At 42.7% G+C, this 24447-nt stretch overlaps 1 protein-coding gene across 1 annotated transcript in view; it reads left to right on the top strand.

The window, feature by feature from the left end:
- The window catches only part of ptprq (protein tyrosine phosphatase receptor type Q), a 46281-nt gene that overhangs the window by 10925 nt on the left and 10909 nt on the right, over positions 1 to 24447 (top strand). Inside the window, exons 11-44 of the mRNA XM_034084527.1 lie at positions 21 to 151; positions 279 to 408; positions 564 to 717; positions 868 to 974; positions 1410 to 1507; positions 1914 to 2082; positions 2276 to 2536; positions 2659 to 2819; positions 4379 to 4490; positions 5159 to 5267; positions 6013 to 6127; positions 11681 to 11750; positions 11912 to 12111; positions 12261 to 12489; positions 12601 to 12729; positions 12823 to 12969; positions 13215 to 13378; positions 13701 to 14217; positions 14352 to 14513; positions 14809 to 14988; positions 15071 to 15178; positions 15469 to 15750; positions 16206 to 16487; positions 16914 to 17034; positions 17119 to 17273; positions 17380 to 17525; positions 18243 to 18414; positions 19771 to 20091; positions 20165 to 20440; positions 21293 to 21444; positions 21796 to 21937; positions 23229 to 23504; positions 23608 to 23979; positions 24231 to 24340. Of these exons, the coding sequence (XP_033940418.1) occupies positions 21 to 151; positions 279 to 408; positions 564 to 717; positions 868 to 974; positions 1410 to 1507; positions 1914 to 2082; positions 2276 to 2536; positions 2659 to 2819; positions 4379 to 4490; positions 5159 to 5267; positions 6013 to 6127; positions 11681 to 11750; positions 11912 to 12111; positions 12261 to 12489; positions 12601 to 12729; positions 12823 to 12969; positions 13215 to 13378; positions 13701 to 14217; positions 14352 to 14513; positions 14809 to 14988; positions 15071 to 15178; positions 15469 to 15750; positions 16206 to 16487; positions 16914 to 17034; positions 17119 to 17273; positions 17380 to 17525; positions 18243 to 18414; positions 19771 to 20091; positions 20165 to 20440; positions 21293 to 21444; positions 21796 to 21937; positions 23229 to 23504; positions 23608 to 23979; positions 24231 to 24340 (6260 nt within the window). The remainder of the gene's footprint in view (positions 1 to 20; positions 152 to 278; positions 409 to 563; positions 718 to 867; positions 975 to 1409; positions 1508 to 1913; positions 2083 to 2275; positions 2537 to 2658; positions 2820 to 4378; positions 4491 to 5158; positions 5268 to 6012; positions 6128 to 11680; positions 11751 to 11911; positions 12112 to 12260; positions 12490 to 12600; positions 12730 to 12822; positions 12970 to 13214; positions 13379 to 13700; positions 14218 to 14351; positions 14514 to 14808; positions 14989 to 15070; positions 15179 to 15468; positions 15751 to 16205; positions 16488 to 16913; positions 17035 to 17118; positions 17274 to 17379; positions 17526 to 18242; positions 18415 to 19770; positions 20092 to 20164; positions 20441 to 21292; positions 21445 to 21795; positions 21938 to 23228; positions 23505 to 23607; positions 23980 to 24230; positions 24341 to 24447) is intronic.

The following is a 24447-nucleotide window of genomic DNA, read 5'->3' as shown; positions in this document are numbered from 1 at the left end:
GATGTGGTTTGTGATTTTAGGTCTGGCTCCTCCAATCAGAGTGAAGGAAGGTGTGGTGACAGACTCATCCATTCAGCTGCTCTGGGATCAGGCAGAAGGACAGGCTCACAGCTACGAGGTTACCTGCTTCAACTGTCACCATTCACACAAGGTAAACAAACAAAAACATGTTGTCCTCTATGATTTTATTTCGTCAAACATCCCTCTTCCTGCCAACGTATGCTGTTACTTTAAGGAAGATAACAAGGCTTCCTGGTATTTTTATTTTTGTGCTAAAGGTGCAGAAGGTGTTCAATCAGAGTGCAACCTTTTCTACTCTGACTCCAGGCGTGCTCTACCACTTTGCAGTACGAACAGAGAAGGATTCCTTTACAGATAGTTCCCCTGTCACCATCAAAATCATTGCAGGTATGCACACACACACACACACACACACACACACACACACACACACACACACACACACACACACACACACACACACACACACACACACACACACACACACACACTGATATTTCTGTTTAATTCACTAACTTTGTGTGGTGTTTTTTATTCAACAGCTCCTAACCCAGTGGAGTTGTCTCTTGTCAATAAAACAACATCATCCGTATGCATTCGTTGGAGTAATATCAGGGGAGTTGCAAGCGGACTCATCCTGTCAATCAAAAACAGAACATCCAGCCAAGAGCTGATCATCCCTCATCAAAAGGCCGGGTCAGTCTCAATCTTGTCAGCCAGTGCACAAATTATTACAATTTCATGAGAGTAGAATGTCCACATTTTATTTTATAATAAGATCTGCTGCTGAGTGCAACATGGTTTACTCAAAGCTTGTGCTTTAAAACACTGACTGTGTGTTCTCAGGTCATACAGCTTCGAAGGCCTCGCTTACGGAAGCCAATATACAATTGAAGTGACAAGCACCAGCGGGGGAAGAAGGAGTAAACCTGCCACTATGATCCTCCATACTTGTACGTTTCAAAGTTTCAAAACATACAGTAACTGACACCAAATATAGGTTGTGTGTGTGCCCACATTTGTGTGTGAAATGATAGTGAGAATGTGAATACAACATAAAATGCATAATGGAGGAAGAAGGTAAGATTTTAAATGGTTTGTAAAGGTAGTTAATGAATGCCATATAAACCTTGAGAAACCAAGTAAGATTGTAGTTCGAAATAAATCATTGTCAGAATAGAAATTATAGCACAAGCTGTTGAGCATATGGGTCTAATGTCTGTTTTCAGTTTCTTTCCCATGCCGGTTTAAAGTGAACCTATACGTAAAAAGTTCACTCCCACGCTTGTTATCACATGTGTATATGTATGTATTTATTACCTAGAGATACAAACGATGATTATGAGTCTGTACTTACTGGCACATGCTAATGGGAATATGGTCTCCAGATCCAGGGATGCCGCAGGATGTGGTTCTTTCAGAGCAGGTAGTGACGTCTGTGTTTGTCACCTGGAGAGCACCACCAGGACAGGTGGAGGGGTACACGGTGAGATAAAACTGCTGCACCTTATTAATCACAGAAGGAGAGATGGGCATTATATTTTGGTACACATTATAACTTTCAAGAAGTCCTTGTCATTTGTCTTACAAACACATTTTTTTTTTGTTCAAGGACAAATGAGGCCTCTTGCGTCAGGGCCTGCACTGCACTCACCTGTTGGTTACTTAGCAACCTTTTGTCGACACACCACATATTTAGTTACCAGCCCTTTAAAGATGTATGACCTCTGTAGAGCCCCGACCAGGGAGAATGACCAAGCACATTATATACCCACAGAAATAAACTAGAAACATTATTCGATATATACAAGATTGAAGAACAAAAAAGTGTAATTGAAACTTGAATGATGATTTGTAAGGCCTCAAAAGGGATTTATTTTTGTATTTCTCAGCTTGTTTTTGGCCTGCGGTCTGTGGACAGGAAGTCTTGGATTGAGGTGCTTGTCCTGGGAACATGTTATGAGATCAGGGATTTGATCCCGGGATCAGACTATGGTGTCAGCATTCAGAGCGTGCTGGGCTCAGAAACCAGTCAGCCCGTCCTCCGAGAGTTCAGCACACGTAAGACATACTCATGCATGCAGGTACACACACACGAAAACAGACAGGCCTTAAATCTGTGCAGCATTACAGAACGCTTTTGGTGATTCCTCAGTTAGAACATAAAGCCCTAGCGACACAGACAAAGACATTAAATGTGGCCTAAGAGATGAAAACTGAAAAAGTTGTAAATAAAACAAATATTTGTTTCCAGGCCCAGCAGGATTATGCGCCCTTCATGTAGAAAACATGAACTCCTCCTCTGTCTCTGTGAGCTGGGACAGTGCTGTAGGAGAGTTTGACTTTCACAGAGTCACTGTGGTCAACACGTCAGTCACAAACACACTCACCGTGCCCAGGGAGAAGCGGGTTGCCGTGTTTACAGGTCTGGCGGGCGGCTGCAGCTACAACGTGAGCGCTGAGAGAGTGAGAGGGGTGAAAGCAGGGAGCGCTGTCTTTCTGACTGTGACCACAGGTAGATGAAAACATGAGGGGCTGCAACACAACATAATCTCCAACCCTGATTGCCTTTTCACTAAATTACTGAAACTGTCTCACGTGTCTGACTCCATTTCTCCCTTTACTGTCTTCCATGAGTGCCAGCCCCTGTGCGAGGAGTGCGTATCATGAATGTGTTGGCACATGCATTTTCGCTTCGCTGGGAGCAGGCGGCGGGGTGTGTGGATCACTACCAAGTCACCCTTCTACCGAACCATGGAAAAGTCACAGTGCACCCTGCACATGACGGATATATTGAGGTACACACTCAATAAAACACACTGTGTAGTTGAAATTTATTTAATTTGTATTTAGTTCATCACCAAATAAAGTCATTGTCAACATTTAGACAACAGGACAGTACAGTTTGTGTGAATACCAAGACCTTGGAGGAGCCTAGCATTGTCTTGCTCTTGACTTGCAGCTGAGTTATGATTCTAAATGCACAAAATACATAACCACTCAAACATGCATGCATTATCATTCCTCCCATTCAACCAAATCCCACCCCTTGCTGTCTCCTACCTGCTGCCAGGTGTCCGATACCCCCCAAAATGTAACCTTACACAGCACACACACAGAGGCACACAGTTGAGTAATAGATCTCATTATTTATTGAATTGGCCTCATGAGCTCAACCCTGAATCATTCATTTGCTTAAGCAGCTCTCCCCGGAGAGAGAGACAAGAGGGAGAACGTTAGCCTTGTGCTAATGAGAGGACCCTCTGCCTTCCCTGGTTAGCCAAAACAACTTTTGGAATACCTCAAGACCAAGAGCTGTTTATTTCCGATGTCTGGATAACTAACCCTGTGATCTTTACTCATGTCACTAACCGGCTCCTAAACCTGGAGTTATTCCTGTTTACCTCCGTGGATTACTTGTAGATCACTGCTAACCATCAAGCACTAACACTGGATGCATGTTTCCTGGCGAGGCCTCTAACCTGCTGTGTCTAAACTAAAGCTAACTCTGCTACCCAGCATGGCCTTCTCCTCTCTCATCCTGCTGCTCACACTCTGCCTGGGACAGGTACACTCACAGGTAAGAATTCAACACTCAATATATGGCATTGCTGTGGACATAGGTGTTTATATGCCAATATACTGAAGATAATATTAACACTAACAGACTGTAAAATGTTTGTTTATATTTCCAGTTGGTAACATAAGTTATTAGTGTGATTCATCACCACCCCACATACTGATATCACAGGAGCAAATGTTGGTTGAAACACACACTAAAGCAAAAAGACTGCAGAACTGTTTTCTGTCACCCAGACACATAAATATATAAACAAGCTAGCAGAAACAAGCTGTCATCCATTTACAACCACTCACCTTTATATTGATGCAGATGGCTGAAGATTCAAGGTTTCGCTTTACATTTTTGTGATGATTCTTCAGTAGTCTACATGATGAAATACAATAACAGAAGGCTGTTGAGGTTTTTATAGGAATTGTTTTGATTTTTCTTGCTTTTATTTACAGAAACTTTTTTTCTCTAACAAATACTTACTAAAATTCTCTATTTCCAACTTCACAATTATGAAAATGTTCTGCTTTCCGATATGTTGATATGATACCAAATTAAATATCTGGGAATGTGACTTTTGCCAAAAACAAGTCAATAAACAAGCAACATTTGAGGCTTTATGAAATTGTGGGAGGACATTTTCTCCATTCTCTTATATAGTTATAGAGCAATGTACACTTTAAAAAAAACATTAATTCTTTAATTAACATTCTTTTAAATCATGACGAGGGTGTTAATGGAAGAATTCTTGATTGACAATTTATTCCTAAATGTGTGTTTACACAGGCCGATGTGGTGAATGTCAGTCCGGGGACACAGTACAGTGTAACGGTCTCAGCATCCTCCTCCTCCAACATCAGCCCCGGAGTCAGTCGCATGATCAACACCAACGAGAGCGGTAAGACGTGCGCGCTGTTGATGCTACGATGCTGTTGTACGATTACATTACATGTAATTTGTTAGACGCTTTTATCCAAAGCGACTTGCATACATTCGGTACTGTGGACAATCCCCACAGGAGCAATTTGGGATGAAGTTCAAGTGCCATCAAGTTCTCGTCTGCCCTCTGCTGTACAAATCGGTTCTTGTATAGCACATACACACTTGCTGAGGGAAAGGAGTCAGCACAGTGTGTGTGTCTTTGTATGTGTGTCAGGGGTGGGGGGGTTTATACTCAATTCCCTGTGTAATTCTACTTAGGTAATTTAAGCCAGAGCTTTTGAACCGCAGAATGAATGTGTCTGCAGTGAATGTCAGTGAAATGCCACTGCTGTGTGAGGCCTTATTCATTAGAGTTCAGCCTTAAAAACACACACACACACACACACACACACACACACACACACACACACACACACACACTAACCCTTTGAAGATAAGTCCCCGACAGACAACAACACTATTCTTCAAGTTACCTGGATATTGTGTTCAATTTAGTTTTGATATACAGTAGTTATGTAACACAATATATCAATATTAGATGCTTGCCCGATTTATGATATTAAATACTGTAGAGTAAATATGAGACTCTTCTCTCCTCCACACACTTCCCTTCTCTTCCTGTAGTTGCTGGACCACCTTTTGGCCTAGAAGGAGAGGCCGTAGGATCTAATGGTATTCTTCTCTCCTGGACAACGCCATCTAATGGCAATAATATTGACGGATACATCATAAGGTAATTCTTTGTTGTCTACTTGGAAAACTGTAATTCAAGACTTGGCTTGAATACAATGAATGCTCTATTACCATGGGTCCATATACATAGGCTGTGATTCTGAAATTCACAATACAGGAAACCTTTGTTGTCTTTGTCTAAGGCAGCACAATTGTCTTTGCAAATGCCAATCAGGTGCTGAGTCATCATGAGATCATGAAAACATAAATGTAGTTAAAGACAATTTAAAGATATTTAATTATATAAAAACATATCATAGTGTTGTAAAATATAAATAATTTGTAATATATAACTTATTTGCTCTTACTTTCTATGTACATTTAGGTATCTATGTGAATTACACACTATTTCTCCTTTTTAAGTCTTCATTTAATACGAAAATAACCCATTAAAGACTTAAACATTTTTTTCTAAAATAACCCAATGAGAGACATTAATTTCAGCAGACAATATTCAGGTTTTAAAAGCTAATTATATTTATAATAGAATTGCCCTCTCATACCCCTCTGAATATAATAGAGTATGGTAACATAACATAGCAATACTAAGTAACAAGTACCATAAGTGTTTTTTTTTTTTTTTTTTTTTTTTTTTTTTTTTTAAATACTGTACTTGAGTTATTGTTCTTCTTAGCCAAATTTACTTAAATCCAAATTAAGATTTGGAGTACTTTAACCAGCCTGGTACTGTGTGGTAAAATGTGAGTTGGGAGATGATGATCGTGAAAACTGATTTCTCTCTGCAGGTACAAGGAGGTGTGTCCCTACCCCGACCCCACATTCACACAGGTGACCAAGTACCTGGACATCCCAGAGACCCTGCTCACTGACTTCACCTCCGGCTCGACATACCACATCGAGGTGAGATAATCAACTCAAGGTTGATGTCTTCACAGGGTAGCTGATAGGAATGTGCTTTGGGGAACTCAAATACAACCAGCCGAAGATTTTTCCAAACATAAAAATGCAATGGGTCAATGTTAGATGTGGTGTTACATATTCTTTTTTTCTTTTTCTGAGACCTGTCCTCCTGTATTATCATGCGGACAGATCCCACTGGAGCAGACTATTCTTTTAATCTGGCTTAATGCTGGTAATTGATCCTGATTGCATTATTAATCAGGTAAACAGATCTATGGATCAGCCATGGCTCTTTCCACTGTCTGTTGTCACTGAGCTTGAATGTGATCGTACTTATTAGTTTTCAGAATTCATTAACCCAAAATGACCTTCATACAAATGGACACACAGCGGGATTATACCTACCTTGTGTGCGCACATGTATGCTTATAAGTGTGTGTGCGCGTGTGTGTGTGTGTGTGCGCGTGCGTGCGTGTGCGTATCCTATTACTACATCTCACCTGTGAGTGTGTGGGCCCACCATGCCATGCACAAAGCTGAGCTGACAAACTATCAAAACATAGATACTGTAAGCTGCAACCAATATGTCAAACAAAGATTTACATATAATTAAGTTGTATACTTATTGATAAGTAAAAATGTGTGTTTAATATACAATGCTTTTCATAGTGCTCCAGTACAAATATAAAGTAAATGAAGCTGCAGATGGATGTTCCAAGATGTTTTAGAGTGGGTGTTGCGACCTGGCTCAAAAGGCCACAACAAAAAGGAGACACAACATGTCAACGGGTAGAAAAATATGTTTAAAGAAAGTCATTCAAATTAGCCAAATTCATAGAGTGCAACAAAGTGGAGCAACTGAGAAAACCCGTACTTCATACTCAACCAAAACCCAGGTGTCTGCAGGGGAAAGCAGAGCGAGAACAGAGAGGAGCAGAGAGGCTTCAAATAGCTGCAGGACACCAGACCCAGGTGCCCTGAGTTACTGTAATCAATGCAATCACTGGAGCCAATGCAGCACAGACAGAACAGCCACCCCCTCTCTACTGATGGACCCACAGGGGCATCACAGCCCCCCCCTTAAGACGGGGCCCCAAAGGGGTCCACGACAATCGAACATCCTTCTTCTTAACTCCAGCTTTATTACTTTCCTTCTTAGGACTGGAGGACGCTCCTCCTCCGCCGCTGTCTTCGAACTCTTGCCTTGCGATTTCGTACTGCTTCTTCGCCTCCACTGCCTTTATGTCCCACTCCTCCTTGGGTTGGCTGGCGTTGAGCCACAGCACGGCCTTCTCTTCTTTGGCCTCCTCTCCTTCGGCCTCCTCTCCTTCGGCCTCCTCTCCTTCGCTTTGCGGGGTTTCCTCTCTTTCTTCTCCTTCTTCTTTGTCTCGATCTCAAAGTCAAAGGACCATGCTCGACCACTTTTTCCAGACTCCGAAACAGGTAGGTCAGTGGGCATCCTACGGCTCTGCACACGCGTAATAGTATAAACTGGAGACATACTTGGAAATTGCAAACCACTCTCATCTGGCTCCCCAGATGCCACCGGCCTGGAAACCACCACAGGCGGTGGCACATCAGCCCACACAGCGAGATCGTTGCCCAAAATCATATGTATCCCATCAAGTGGCAACGCGGGACGCACGCCGATAGACACAACTCCCCGTACCAGCTCACAATCCAGCACTACTCTATGACGTCACAAAATCCCCCGTTTCTGTCTCTGACGAAAAAGGCAACACTGACTCATCAATGAATGAGTATCTAGCCGCTGTATCACGCAACACCTTAATCGGCACATATTTGTCACTACAGACTACTGATACAACAGCTTCAGTGATGAACGGCTCAAAACCAGAACCCGCATCCGGGTCAGCACAAACCGGCTTCTTATCAGGCACCATGCCCGAGCCTACACCTAACGGTTTTTTATCCAACACGGCAGAACACATGGCTGGAGCATGTGGTGACAAACGAGGCTTCCCCTTAGTTTCCAGCAACGGACACTGCTCCTTCCAATGACCCTCTCCTCTGCAATAATGACATAGGTCCACTTTGGCCCCCTCGGGTCGCCCTGTACCTACAAATCTACGGGAGGAGCCTGGTGAAAACTTTGCACCACCGCGGGCATAGCCATTGTCTTCTCCACGTTTCCAATCACCCCTAGAATACTTCTCAGTAAAACTGCCCTTATGTGTCAGCACAAAATCGTCTGCTAATTCAGCAGCTCTAAATGCGGTGGAAGGTTTCGGTTCATTCACATAAGTGGCCACACGCTGAGGGAGAATGTCTTTAAATTGTTCCAAGACAATGAGCTCACAAAGACCGTCAAAACTTGCAACCTTTGCTGCCGTGCACCACCGCTGAAAATGAGAAGTTAAATCACGGATAAACTCCACATGTGTCTGCTTATCTCCCTTGACCCAACTTCTGAACCTTTGACGATACGCTTCAGGAACCAGTTCGTAAGACTTCAACACCGCTGATTTTACTCTATCATAGTCCAAAGCCTTTTCGCCACAAACAGCTGAATAGGCTTCCTGTGCTCGTCCAGTGAGTACACACTGAAGTAACAGCACTCTGTCCGAATCTGACCAGTTTCTTGCCTCTGCTATGCGTTCAAATAGAGTGAAAAAAATGTCCGGGTCACGCTCATTGAACTTTGGCACTAATCGCAAGTAAGAAATGATATCGCCACTGCCTGATGCCGACCTATCACCACCATCCTCCCCTGGAGAAAACTTGCCCTCTCCCATCAGCCGTAATCTAGCATGTTCCACCTCACATTTCATCCTTTCCACCTCCAGCATCTTCTCCACCTCTAAACGCTTCTCTACCTCCCGCTGCTGACCCCTTATCTCCAACTGCAACTTCTCCTGCTCCAACCTCAACTCCAACTGCAACTTCTCCAACTGCAATCTCTCCTGATCAAACTGCATGGCCAAAAGCTTCTTTTGCTGCTCGAACGTCAAACCAGCTGTCTGAACCACTACCGGCACGAACCCTGCCGCACCAGACTCACTCTTCTGCAACACCCCCTGCTCAAACAAAGATGACACAATGACAGTTTTAATGTCATGTTTCCGCTTGCTCCCCACAACAGCAATGTCATAGTGCTCTGCTATTTCGACCAACTGCGGCTTCTGGCAATCATCTAAGAAAGACACTGAGGGCGCATCCACAAACGCTGACAAAGAAGTCATAATAGCCAATCAGAAAGCAAAGTATTAAACTGCCAACACGCATGGGCATAAGATTAACCCAACAGATAACTTCCCCCTAACTGCCTAAACAAAATCTTCCTAATCTCACCTAGTCTTCGTGTGGCTTGCGGTGGGTAATTACTAGGGCTGTGCATCTTCACTGGTCTCACGATTCGATTCGATTACGATTATCCTGTCAACGATTCGATTCGGTTCGATATCCCGGTGCATCACGGTGCATCACGATTCATACCAATGCGTTGCATCCTCAATTTTCTATATTACTGCACATGGCTTATTTTTCATCAATGCATACATGCAGTAAATACATATGAACTCTCTTTTTATTATTTAGAAAGTGCTTCAGAAATCAATAACATAAATATCTTGACATTAATTTATAAACCAAAATAAATGAATTGTATAGGTCTAGCCTCCGTGTGTGAAGTTGTTCCATCCTCAAAAACAAAAAGCTAATGCTTCTGCAGTCTAGCTGCAGCTTCTAGCAACAGTCTTCTGTTAAGAAAGGACACTGAATGTCCTGAATGAGGCATCACACACAGGACTTGAGTCTGAACACAGCAGACAACAGGAGTATTTACAACAGCATATACAAACAAAAATAGTGCATGTGGGTGCACACTTACATTCTCTGTCTTACTGTTACATAAATCCCATGAATGTATGAGATTAAATTAGCTTCATTATATCTCAGTGATTAAGTGAATAATAAAGTTTCTATCGGGTCACTATCAGCATGTCACTCATTATTTTCAGGGCGGGGCTTGGAGGAACGGAGAGGAGACGGTGATCGCGGAAGCTTTTTTCCTCCTGCCTTCACAAACTTTACACACGTATATATCGTCTGAAAATTGCTAGAGGACATTCATACTTTGCAATCCAAGACTTAATTAAATCCACCAAAAACCTGACATGATTGTAACGCGATTATTTTTGAAAAACATAAATCCCTGTCACACTCCGTGTCGCTGCGGCTGACACGGAGTGATTGAGAGCGGGTCCTTCTGCTGTCGGTTCTGGACTGGTGTTCTTGTGTTGGTGGATAAAGCAGACTGCTCCGTGTTGCTGCTCCGCTGTCACGTCTGTTCCCTGATCTCTGCGTCACCGACCGATTTGATATTAAAGTGACAGAAAAAACGTTATAGTAAAGCCGCGGCCGGAAAATCAGGAAGCAACGTTACTACTCTATAACCGATTATCTTCCGTCACTGCATCGAGACCGAATCGTCCACGTCCGCATCGCAATGCATCGTACAAACGATTATTTTCAACACCCCTAGTAATTACGCACTGGAACCCGGCGGAGTTATGGAGCGACCTGCACGCAGGTAACACCAAGAACTCACACGGACGTGCCCCCGAGACAGCTGTCCGAAAACAGCTGACACTAACCATGTCGCCACAACACTATGAAAACAAAAAAAAACAGACGCAACCCAAGGGGAAACGCCACTTAAGCCTAGCGGGGAATATCTCTTTTACAAAAGCGTAACAAACAGCAACATCTTACCTTCTGATTGGCACACAAAACCTGACGACATGTCAAACACTACAGCTTCCTGAAACCCAAAAGACATGATGTGTCCCCCGAATAGCAGCGACAAGCCAGCACACAGCTGGACCACAACAATGAATCAGCTGCTCAATGCCACCATGTGCTCTGAGCACTACACACATTTTTTAAACAAATAACCCGTTGGACGAGCCCCCCATTTGTTGCGACCTGGCTCAAAAGGCCGCAACAAAAAGGAGACATAACATGTCAACGGGTAGAAAAATATGTTTATTAAAGAAAGTCACTCAAATTAGCCAAATTCATAGAGTGCAACAAAGTGGAGCAACCCGTACTTCATACTCAACCAAAACCCAGGTGTCTGCAGGGGAAAGCAGAGCGAGAACAGAGAGGAGCAGAGAGGCTTCAAATAGCTGCAGGACACCAGACCCAGGTGCCCTGAGTTACTGTAATCAATGCAATCACTGGAGCCAATGCAGCACAGACAGAACAGCCACCCCCTCTCTACTGATGGACCCACAGGGGCTTCACAGGGGCATTCATTATTGTCCTTTTAGATGAATACTCCATGAGCCTGATAATCAGACTTAAATTGGTATTTTACTTTCATGTCATTATTAATGTATTTGTCATTCATTTTAATTTATTCTGTTTAAATCAATTCAGAGTGCTTTTAATTACTGTCAACATACCTGTGTATAATGTATCATTATTGCAGTGATCATTGCCTCAGATGCTAACCCATGCCCTATTGACAGGAGAATGAATTAATGATTATACATACAGTACTTCCTCTCTTACTCTCTGTCACTTCAGGTAGCAGCCATATCTCCAGCTGGAATAGGAGCCTTCAGCAAATCTTTATACATCAAGACAGCTGAATCCCGTGAGTTTTCATGCACACCTATTTGCATAATAATCTTTACATCTAAAAGAGTAATGATCTTGCTAATTGTTTATTTATTTGTGTGTGTGTGTAAGTCTATGCTTTAACTGTATAACAAAATATGTTCTGCCTCACTCATTGCTATGTTGCATTTCCTGCAGCCCCTGGCCTGGTGACCAACTTGACAGCGTTTTCTCAGAACCACACTAATGTGTTGGTTACTTGGTTCCTGCCACACCGCATCAACGGCCTCATCACAAAGTTTGCTGTCAAGGCTAAACACGCTCGTACCGGGCAGACGGTTCGCACGCTGGAGGTCAATGCAGAGGACATCATGACCGGGACGCTGCCTCACTGCAATGTACTGCATCATTCTGTCACCCTCTTTTAATTCAACTGTTATTGTGAAATGTTCTGTTTGTGTCAGCATTTTAGATGCTACCAAAGCACAAATCCGGCCATGTGTATTATATAAGGCTTGAATTGTCCTTTATGATTTTGTATGTGCAGGATGCAGCCGATATCCTGTCCCGTGCGACTCCCAGTCCCGTGGAGATAACAGCCTCGTCATCACCCATCACCCACTCCGCCGTGCCCCCTGCAGCCGCCTGGAGTGTGCCCATATCAGTAGGGGTTGATCAGCTACGCCCTTATACCGCATATCTATTTGAAGTTTCTGCCTTCACCTCTGACGGAGAGGGACAAATAGCCTCCACTATGGTCCGCATGCCAGAATCAGGTGTGGAAAAAGAAGTAAACCAGGCCGTAGCTTCTGTTTAACTGGTGTATTGATTAGTGGGATATTCAATATTTGCAACATTTAAGAACATCTTTATTTCTATCTCTGCAGTCCCAGAAGACTCCCCAACAAACTTTGTTGTATTGAATATGACATCTAGATCTATATCCGTGTCCTGGAGCTCTCCCAACATCATCACAGGAAAAAACACCTACGTTATCTACCTTTATGGACCTACAGGTTTTGAAATACACTCACATTCATGCATAATTTAGGTCTTAAACTCTAAACTGATTGAAATCCACACATGTTTCTATTTCCCCTCCATGCCAGGATATTTGTATGAGAACAGCACAGCAGACACGCGGTTTGCTCTGACTGGTTTGAGTCCTTTCACAAGGTACACGTTGGCCGTCAGAGCCAAAGTGTCTGGAGAAGTAGGCCCAGCAGTGCAGGATGATGTGATTACACCTGCAGAAGGTGGGTGTTCTTGCATACAGTACTAATATACTTACATATGTTATTTTGCATTTAGATGAATCCTCATAAATTCACTCATAACTTTATTTTGGGGAGGAAAAGGGTGACACAATAACACGCAGAGCTACAGAAATGTCAAAGATGACACAGTAAAGTCTAATAAATATTCCCGATGTGTAGAGGTGTGTTTTCTGTACTTCTATGTCTGTGTCTAATTCTCTTTGGCTCTTTATTTGTGTGAGTAGCACCCAGTGCAGTGCAGGACTTGATAGCTGAAGCTGAGGATTCAGTTTCAATCCGTGTGAGTTGGAGGATCCCTGCCCAGCCCAATGGTCCGATCATACAGTACAAACTGCAGGTTCTGGTTGGCGTCACCCTGCTGCAGGACATCACCCTCACTGCTGAAATGGTAGGCCAGATAGTAAACATATTCCTAAAACCACCAAAAATGTATCCCAATACAGTTTAGTAATGATAACAATTCAGTTTTAAAACCTGAGCCTGTTCATCTAGAAAGGTTGGAGCAAATGTTACTGTTAACCCTGCATTTACTTACTGTACATATTGAAGAAAAGAGGATTTGCAATGTAAAAACTCCTCTCTTGATGGCCTTCAGGGAAAGGACAGAGTATCATAAACACCTGTACAAGGTTTCGACTGCCCTTTAGAAAAACTGCCCCCAACCCCAAAACTACAGACAGACAATAAACTGTAGTTTTCTCTTCTTTCAGAATACAACTGATTTGCCTGAAGATGAGATTGTTCCCCCTGATGTCAGTAACAATTCCGGGCGCCGTAAGAGAACAGCTGAGCTCAGCCTGATCACATCTCCGCCGACATTCACTGCCACTGTCCCTGATCGCACCCTTCCCAAAGGTTCAACTGCTTCTGGCATAACACACTCTGGACAAAGAATTGCCGACCAAATCACTAACACCTATGCTCAAGAGACCGCTGCATCCGCGGTCACCGAGGAGCCCAACACAAGTTACATTTCTGCTTCACACTCTGACAGCACAAACACTCAATCCTCTGACTCTGTAGTCTCTGGGACTTCTTCATTTTCTCCTACCTCTGTGCCATCGGCTACGCCTCCACCCTGGCTGACAAAGCAATCCCAGGCTGGAGATCTGACCTCAGATTCATCACGCTTGGCCCTGACCCCAGGCCAGCTACGCTTGTTTACTCAAGATGCATCAATTACAGGAATCTTTTTAACACGCAACACAGCAACTTCTGGTGCTACAGGTGCGAGAGAACTCCCGAAACACACTGCTTCCCTTAACTTCCTGCCGCCCATTGTAAAAGTATTTTTATCTGTGCTTATAAATTGTGTGTGTGTGCTCTTGTGTATCCATCTGTGTCTTGCATGCGTGTTGCAGGTGTAACAATGAGAGAGGAGGTGATGGACGTTTTGTCTGAGGAGTTGTCTTACCTGGTGTCAGATCTGAATCCCTTCACCGAGTACACGTTCAAGGTCACTGCTTCCACACCAGTGGGAGAGGGTCCTGCAACAGATATCACTGAGAAGACCAGGGAGCAGGGTGGGTGCACTATTTCATTACAATACATTTAATTTACACATGCTAAATTGGTGAAATCAACCATTTGTATACAACCCTGAAACAATACAGCTCGTCAAATACTGTATGTTAATCTTCTAAGTTCTAAGTTTAGAAAGAATAGGAAAATGTATATAAATAAAGTATTTCAAGTAATTAGTATTGACAATTAATTATCATAACAAATGATCAGGCCTGCAAAAACCCCAAAACAACATATTTATATAATATAATATATTTATTTATATTAATGTCTAGTTCTGTATGTTTTGTTTAGTCCCTAGCTCAGTGCTGGAAGTGTCCTATCAAAACATCAGCTCCACCTCCATACTAGTGAGCTGGGCGCCACCACTTAACCCCAACGGGCGGATCACACATTACACCGTCTACGGCCTCAAACTGCACAGTGATCAGGCCCTGAAGTGGTCTACTGACGCTACCAGCATATTGATAACGGGTAGAGAAATCACCTTTTCTGTACAGTCGTTATACTCATTATAATACAGGTTGTTGATAAATATCTATTTTCTAATGTATAGATCTGGAGAAGTATACTGGTTATAAGCTACGCGTAGCTGCTTCTACAGCTGTGGGAGAGAGCTCCCTGTCGGAGGAAGATGACATCTTTGTTTTCACCTTAGAGGACGGTATGTGCTGAAAACAAAGGCAACGACAATACACAACGGTCAAAACATTTGTTAGAGTTGTTAAAATAATGCAGATATTGTGTTTTATATGTTTCTGAAGCTGTTTTACCTTCTTTTTTTATTGATGTGGGTGCCTAGTCTGTGGCATGCAAACTATCAACAATTAAATGTATTATTTTGCTCCCAATATTTATTATGAGGATATTTCAGCCTAATTATTGGATTGTTTGATTTGATTTTCTTCAATTCATTTTTTTTTATCTGTGATTTTCTTGTCGGTCCATCCCCAGAGCCTGATTCCCCCCCTGTGAACCTCACTGTGGTCGCCACCAGCCCCCTCGCCGCCACATTGGCCTGGTCCGCCCCAGAGCAAGCCAATGGGATGATCCAATATTACGAGGTCCAGTATGAGAACGAGTCCTACTCTGAGTTACTGAACACATCCTCAAACACAGCAACTCTGATGAACCTGAAGCCTTTCTCCTACTACAACGTGACTGTGAGGGCGTACACCCGTTACGGCCACGGCAACCAAACGTCAGAATCTTTGTACCTGCTGTCCGGAGAAGACGGTGTGTTGATGGATGCATTCAACAACGTGAATGCTAGAGCTGCAACAATTAGTAGAATGATTGATTAGTTGATCGACAGGAAAATAATCCTAAACTAAAATCTATTCATTCTGTTTTCAAACTCTGAAAATATAGAAATGTACTGCTTTCCTGGGTAGTACATCTTACTAAACTAAATATCTTTTTTTGACTGAAAAACTGGATTTTTTTAAAGAAAACATCTAGGATTTGGGGAAACTGGGATGGATATTTTTAACTATTAACTTAACTATTAACTATCCCATAGACCAAACAATTATTCACTCATTTACAGAATAATCTTTGGATTTATCAATGATTCAAACTGTTGTTGGTTGCAGCTACTGTAGCTAATATGCACTTATTAAAAATATTGAGTAACAATACCACATTTTCAGATTTTAATAACAGTGCATCTTCTTGTGTTCTCTCTTCAGTCCCGGGCAGTCCTCCGTATGACGTTACTTATGAGTCGGTCAGTCCCAGCGAGGTGAACGTGACCTGGCAGCCCCCTCTGCTGCCAAACGGGATCATTACCCACTACAGCCTGCAGCTGTGGAACTCCAGCCACTACCTGAACCTCACCTCCCCTACCAACTACATCCACATCACACATCTGAGGAAGTACGCCAACTACCACGTCATGGTGCAAGCACACACACGCGTTGGGCCTGGGAACTACAGCAGTGATCCGCTGAACATCACTACACTGGAGGATGGTGAGAAGGGTTGGGGGGGGGGGGGGGAGAGGGAGGGTTTGTTTTCAGATCCAGGACGCTGCGCGATTACATCATGACAGAGTTCGGAGGGCGTCTGATTAAATCTGACTTTCCTCTCGTCTTATCCTCCTCAGTTACATCTTTGTTTCAGATCATGCTAATGATGTTACATCACAGGTCTTTGATGCCACGTGACGCTCTTGTCTCCAATCAGCTCTGAGAAGCTCCTGAAGAGTCCTTTCAACTAACCAGTCTTTTATTTCAGGGAAACATTCAGTTTCTCTCGGGCACTTTCCTGAGGGGCCACCTGAGGTTCCTAGTTCCCCAGTGCAAATATATTTTTCATCACTCCTCAGTGTCTGTATTGATTGGGCCCATCCTCCTGATTGTGTTTTTTCACTGGAAAGTCTTTCTCCTGCATCTCAGCCCCAAACACAGCTCCTCAGTTTCTCCTCGCCAGGAAGTTGTCAGATTATGAAGTAGAGTTGTCATGGCAACCACCGCACGAAGCCAATTCAGACATACTCTACTACAAAGTCAGAGTTTGGTGAGTTTCCTAATTTCCTTCTCCCTGTTTGACTGAAGAGATTCAGAAACACATTGCAACATAAATAGTGGCTCTCTTTGATAGGAATGAAACGACTGAGCTGTGGCAGAATGTGACGGGGACGTCAGTGGTTATTAATGTAGACTCAGAGAGCCGCTACAACGCCTCTGTCTCCAGCTGGACCCGACTGGGAGATGGAGGAGTGCTGATCTACATCAGCTTCACCACCACTGATGCAGGTGCTGGAGGATGTTTAAGACCATTAAGACAAATTACATCAAAAGAATGAATCACCATGTGTGTAGTTTCTTCCTCGTTCTGAATATTTATCTGTGTGTTTCTCAGAACCATTTGACTCCCCGCAGAATGTGACTTTTGCAAATGTGACCACCTCCTCCGTCACCTTGCTGTGGCACCCGCCTACTGAACCTAATGGACTCATTGTACACTACTCTATATACTACTCTTATAACGATACTGTGGCTGAGCAGGTGAGACACAAACTTTGGTTCCCTCGCACTGATCTCAGTAACCCTCTTCCAGCAGCAGGTAGTTGTTGCCAACTAATCACTCTGCATGCTCCCTGCACAGCATCAAACAGCAGAGCTAGTGACAGGCTGGTGAACACTGTGATCCTGTTAGCTGCTAAAGAAACAAATCATTCTCTCTGGAGTCGGTGGAGAACAAAGCAGAGCTAAAAGAGAGAACATTTTGGACACAATCGAAACTCTGAATTTAGACAATTTAGCAATATTGCCTTGTTTCTGCTGGATGTCTAAATTATGAACTAATACTAACTAGTAAATTGCTAAGAAATGCTTCATATCAACGTTATAACTTCATAACTGCTTGTTATGCTGTCCTCAAGGCCAAAATATAAGAAAATAATAACAAGCATTAAATAATCCGTCTGGCTGGGTTCGGAAAGGACTGAAGATGTATGATGCTGTCTTCATACCACTATATAAATAATAGATTTTTTTAAATCTGTGAACAAACAATTCTTCATGGCCAAATATTTGTTTCTGCATTTATTTTTAAAATGTTTAAATCTTTATTTTTATCCATGGTCTAAATTAATGCAGATTCTTCCTGAGTGCTTGTGGTAAAAAAAAATGACATTTAATGTTGGGTTTTTTCTTTCATTTGAAAAGCATCTGTTCTGCTCTGTGTATGAAAACCAAACTAACATTTGTTTTTCTCCATAGAGGGTTCCAGTGTCAGACCTACCTGAGCCGGCCTCTCCTGATTCAGCCCTCTACTTCACTCTGACCCGGCTGATTGGAGGCACAAACTACACGCTGTGGATGACCTCTAGCACAGTGCAGGGGGACGGGGGGGTCCAGAGCGAGCCACTTGTCCTGTTATTACCTGAGGACGGTCAGTCAGACACACCTGCTGACACACACCCACATGCACCAATGTAAATAATAATAATAAAGAAATAGAATTACACATGAAATACTACACATAACGCTAGATATATTATTGTACAACGTCTCACTGGATGGTTAGTCTGCACACTTTTTCCAAAATCTCTTCAACTTATAAAAATGAAAATGACATAAAAACTCTGCGATTGAAGATGGGACTTTCAGCCTGTTAGTAAAAGGGAATAACAGTCGGTCTTGCAAACCGGCTCTATTTTTGTCCGCCTGTGACGCCTTGGAGACAGCCAGTTTGCGTTTCCTTTTGCGAAGCATGACGAAAGTTGTAAGGGATTAAAAGACACAGAGAAGAACGGAACTGTAGGATTTAAGTAAAATAAAAAAGCCTTACGTTCGTGCTGTGCCATTGCGACAATTGCCTTGTTGTCACATAAATCAGAATTTGAATGTAATGTTGTACTTACAAATCCTCAGTGTATAAAGTAAATAAATATCTCTCTGATCTCTTTGTTTTTATGTTATTTTGGGAAAAATGGTGCAGACAACCGCCACAGACTTTGTCACAAACGGTTCATATTTATATGCCATAATTCATGTTTTCTTGTTTAGCCATAGTAATAGTTTTCTATGTTCTGAACTATTACTGCTCATACTGACTGTGTATCTCTACCTGTGCTCTAGTTGTTCCACTCTCAGCAAAGCACCGGATCTCCAGGGCACAGCCGAGCCCCCCCCCCCCCCCCCTGCTGGGCTCAGACCCCCACTCACACCTGGCCCCTCACATCCACTCATTCATCTCATGGATCCCCTCCCCTTTCCCCTTCATCCCCACTTTTTTTCTTATCTTTGTACCATGCGTAATTTTTGGAGGGGCAGAGACGATGAACAGGATGAGTATTTTCTCCTCAACCTCTTTCTTTCCCAAGGTTTTCCATGTGCTCGTTTCCCTCCTAAATGCCACTTTATGTCTCTGAATGTGCTGTTTATATATTAATGTTATGACAATGTGTCTAAGCCTGTTTACTGTGCTGTCTTACTGCTGTGTTTTTGTTTTGTTAAAATACTGACATGCTGAATTGTTCTCCTTGACATGCTGTTTTTGATTTTGTGAATTCCAACAATGCTGCCGGTAATTATGACGATGCTTGTAATAGATGATGATTATAATGATGATAATGATGATGACTGGTGCGCTCTTCATTTTCCCTCAAGTGTCAGTGTGTATGTTTGATTGATGCCCTCATGTACTGCCTCATAGTACAGTAAACTCACATTAAAATGTTTTGAATCAGTGTCGTCAATGTTAGTTAAAAAATAGTAACACCATTCTTCTTGTTTCCTTCTCCAGTGCCAAGTGACTCAGTGAAAAACCTAACCGCTCAGATCTTCAGCTCCACTGCCATCATCGTCAGCTGGGACCCTCCCCTGGAGCCCAACGGCCGTCCCACCTACCTGCTCACCTTACAGGCGGCTGGCATCTTCCCAGACCCACCCAACCAAGGGGCTCCAGCTGTCAACAAGACCATCAAGCATAGCACGACTGACACAGTCTTTCTGTTCACCAGATTGAGGAAATATTTCTTCTATGTGTTGACTGTTACCCCGGCAACTCGTGCTGGCGCGGCCTACAATCATACCAGCACGATGTATCTGCGAACAGATGATGATAGTGAGTTTATCTACACAAACATCTATTAATGGAGTGTGGTTTATGTTTTTAATGTGAAATCGTTCCTCCTTAGTTCCTAGTTCTGCTCCGGTGCTGGTGTCCACCAAGAATCAGTCGTCATCCTCTATCGCGATGGTCTGGCAGCGCCCTCTGGAGGCCAACGGGGAGATAACAGAATATACCCTCACTCTTTTTGGCCCAGGGGGCTCCAACACAACTCAAACCTCCAACACCTCGTTCATCCTCAGCAACCTGCTTCCATACACAGCTTACAACATCACTATTACAGCTGCTACGCGTAAAGGCTCAGGACCCTACCTGCTGCTGCAGCTGCACACCGATGAAGGAGGTTAGCGGGGAAACATGTCTATGATGCTTTATAAACACACTTTTTATAATTACTTTAAAGGTTAGCTAACATAAATGCATGTAATTGTTGGTCACTCGCTGATATTATTTTTAAATGGTCTTAGTGTGTTATAATTCCTGTAGTTGTGATGCATGGTTATAATGCAACCAATCATAATAATGCATGGTATTTATTTTAGCGCTTTTCCAAGTGCTCAAATCGCTATATACATATAATAAACATGTAATACATTGATTACTCCGGACAATACCCACAGGAGCAATATGGTAAAACTATGGGAATTATAATACAAAATAATCCATGCAGAAAAAAACATACTAGATACTTGTACCTTATAAATCATTATAAAATGCTTTATATTGTGTTATAATGGTTGTTAGCATTATGAATACTTATGAGTGCTTAAAACCACAACTTTACGGTGTAATAAGATCCATAACAGTCATCTGTTTGCAACTTAAAAAAACGATTTATCTAATATATCATATTCCAAATTACTATATAGACTATTCTTCTATTCAATTGTATTTGTATTTACTTGCACTATTGTATCTGTTTTATTGTGCTGCACTGTTGGAGGAGCCTGTGAGCTAAGATGTTCATTGACGTAACTACACTGTAGCTATGTACAAATGACAATAAAAGCCTTGAATCTTGAAAAAATCCATTGTAATTACTTATATAACAAAACATAAACAAAGACGTCATAGACAGTGCTACCAATATTTCTCTAAGATCCTTATTAGATGGTATTAATGAATGAAACTACGAAGGTATCCTGACTACATTCTGTTTCAGTCGTTTAATCTGTTTGCCATACTTTTGTTTCAGGCCCCATATCCCCCCCCCGTAACCTGACCATATATAACCACACAGCGGTCTCTGTGTGGCTGAGCTGGGAGCCTCCTCTGGAGCCCAATGGAGTGGTGATACAATACGGCTTCAGGATCCGAGACCTCATCACACACACCGTCACACACAGGGTACCGTCAATTTCACACACCGAAAGCTACCCCTCAATAACAACATCACACTCACACTAACACACACTCCAGAGAAGAAAAGTGTCACACTTACGGTAGCTCTAATTTCACACTCTAGATACCACTCAGTAGTAACATTATACACACGGGCACGTACTGCATGTGTGCTAATTCAATAAGACACCCACTCCAGGAAGCAGGATTGGATGATTTATGTGTGTGTGTGTGTGTGTGTGTGTGTGTGTGTGTGTGTGTGTGTGTGTGTGTGTGTGTGTGTGTGTGTGTGTGTGTGTGTGTGTGTGTGTGTGTGTGTGTGTGTGTGTGTGTGTGTGTGTGCGTGTGTGTGTTCAGAATTCCTCTGGGCCGTCGACCATCGAGGATCTTTCAGGCTTCAGGCCTCATAGCTCCTACGAGATCAGTGTTTACAGTTACACCAGAGTGGGCCATGGGAATCAGTTCAGCAGCCCTGTGGCCTTCACCACTAACGAGTCAGGTAAAGTACACACCGTACACAGGGGATGTTAGAACGATAAAGGTCTCCCATCACAATTTATAAAGGTTGAAAATAAAATTGATTTGTACAGTGTATTTAATTCAGTTTGAAATACCTTATTTTTCCCTTAAGGGGCAATTAAATCAAAGCATAAATGCAAGCATTAGACCATTTAAACATGTCCTCCTCATGTAAATACAGTAAGTTTTGCCATTCATTTCTGAGGTAATCAACATTTTATAACCAGTTATAACTTCTTGTCCTATTAACAAACAAATTCACGCATTTATCACCTCAAGACTGGACTACTGCAACAGCATCCTGTATGGTTCATCATCCAAAATTCTAGATAAACTACAATACATCCAGAACTGCGCTGCCCGCCTCCTCACCCACACCCGCTCCAGAGACCACATCACCCCCGTCCTTCAAAACCTGCACTGGCTCCCTATCCGTCAACGAATACACTTCAAAATCCTTCTGCTAACACACAAAGTTCTCAATAACCAGGCCCCCCCCCTACCTCACCGACCTGATCCACCACTACACCCCCTCCCGCAGCCTTCGTTCATCAGAAGCGAACCTCCTCTCTATCCCCACACGAACCAAGCACCGAACCTGGGGGGACAGAGCCTTCTCCATCGCTGCCCCCACCCTCTGGAACTCCCTTCCACAACACATCAGAGATTGCACTGACCCCCCCACTTTCAAAACACTGACCAAAACTTCAGACTGGCTTTTAATTTGTGAATGATGCTGTGTTGCTGTTTTAATATTTATTTATTTTTTATTTCTATTCTTTATTCTATTTTATCATGTTTTATCAAACCACTGTAAAGCGTCTTTGAGCACCTGGAAAAGCGCTTTGAAATAAAATGTATTATTATTATTATTAACAACAATTGTCATATACAGACATAAAACATCATTTTTTTCACAAGCACATAGAAAAATGTGACTCTCCTCAAGAACAGCGGGTCATTACCACAGAGTTTCTGGCTCTACAACAAAAAATAAATGTATAAATAAAAGTTGGTAATTATTGTTTGTAAAAAATGTTAATCAGTTTTTTTAGGCTATTTTGTCTACAGGTTGAATTTTTGTAATTTCCAGTAATATAAAATAATCTTTGGCAAAACTATGGGTGTAGCAGCCGTTTTTAATCATGTGCGACAAAAAACCAACTGAAATTGTATTCGTTTTTTCCTTCCTCTTACAGTGGACAGTGATGAACGCTTACTTAAGCTAATAGTACTATAACAATGTTCCAATGTCATCTCTCTGTCTGCAGTGTCTGACGCTGTGGGGAACCTGTCTTGCTCTGGAGTTAGCTGGGATTCAATTCAGCTGTTTTGGGAACTTCCAAGCAACCCTAATGGGCAGATAATGTTTTATGAAATTCTAGTGGAGGTTGACTCGCAGTCATACACACACCAGGTTTACACACCAGTGTACACAGTGACAGGGCTGTCTCCAGATCAGGAGTACGCTCTCACCGTGTCTGCAGTTAACTCTGCAGGACCTGGAGATGGACTGAACTGTACTGCTTCCACTCTCTCTGAATCAGGTAATCACTCACTGTGTATTGTGAAACATTTTTATCTTTAATTTCCGAACAAACAATAATACAGGATAAATACTTGTCTCTATCCACTTTGTTCCCTTTACAGCCCCCGCTGCCCCTCGCTTCCTCACCATCTCTCAGGTCACCCCTAACAATGTGACACTTCAATGGGCTGCACCACTCTCCATTCCCGGCCTGCTGAAAGAGTACCATGTCATTGCACAGCTGATTTCCACTGTTTGCGAACCAAACACAATAACTACTGCACAGCCGGCCCCAGAGGACGAGCCGACCTCAGACTGCGTTCACTCTAATGTCACAGTGTCGGTGAATGCTTCGGACCACATGGACGGGAGCCTCAGCGTCACACTCCAATCCCTGGCTAAATACCGATACTACCGCTTCAAGGTGGCTGCTGTGACCAATGCTGGGGTTGGAGAATACACACTCTGGAAATATGAACGCACCTTGGCTGGAAGTAAGAACATCACAGTGATGATAGGATGTTTTAGAATTGCCTGTGATGATTTCCAAGGTAAACAAAAATAAACAAAAATTGGATTTAAAACTAGATTATTCCTGTAATAGTTATTTGGACTTTGGCGTGTCTTTCAAAAGACTTAAACAGCATTCAGCAATCAACATTAGCATGCTAACAAATCATTCATTATCTTTAAGGCTTTTAAAAATGTAAATAGCATCATAAGCATAATTTATCTCCTCCCTCAGACCCTGATGACCCTCCCCGGGACCTGAAAGTGACCCCCACCTCCAGCGGCCTTCACATCACATGGAACCCTCCAGCTGTTATCGCTGGACCTACTTCCTATCTTGTGCAGGTCATCTCATTGGATTTTGTTTCTACAGACACATGCAAAAATATGAACATGTCACCAAAATGGTGTTATGAGTTTGTGTGTGGTGAAACAATATGAATTTCAAATTA

Source organism: Pseudochaenichthys georgianus, chromosome 6, assembly GCF_902827115.2.
Source record: "Pseudochaenichthys georgianus chromosome 6, fPseGeo1.2, whole genome shotgun sequence".
Taxonomy (NCBI): Eukaryota; Metazoa; Chordata; class Actinopteri; order Perciformes; family Channichthyidae; genus Pseudochaenichthys; species Pseudochaenichthys georgianus.
Note: the sequence above shows the minus strand (reverse complement) of the source record. Positions and strands in the feature narration are given on the sequence as shown.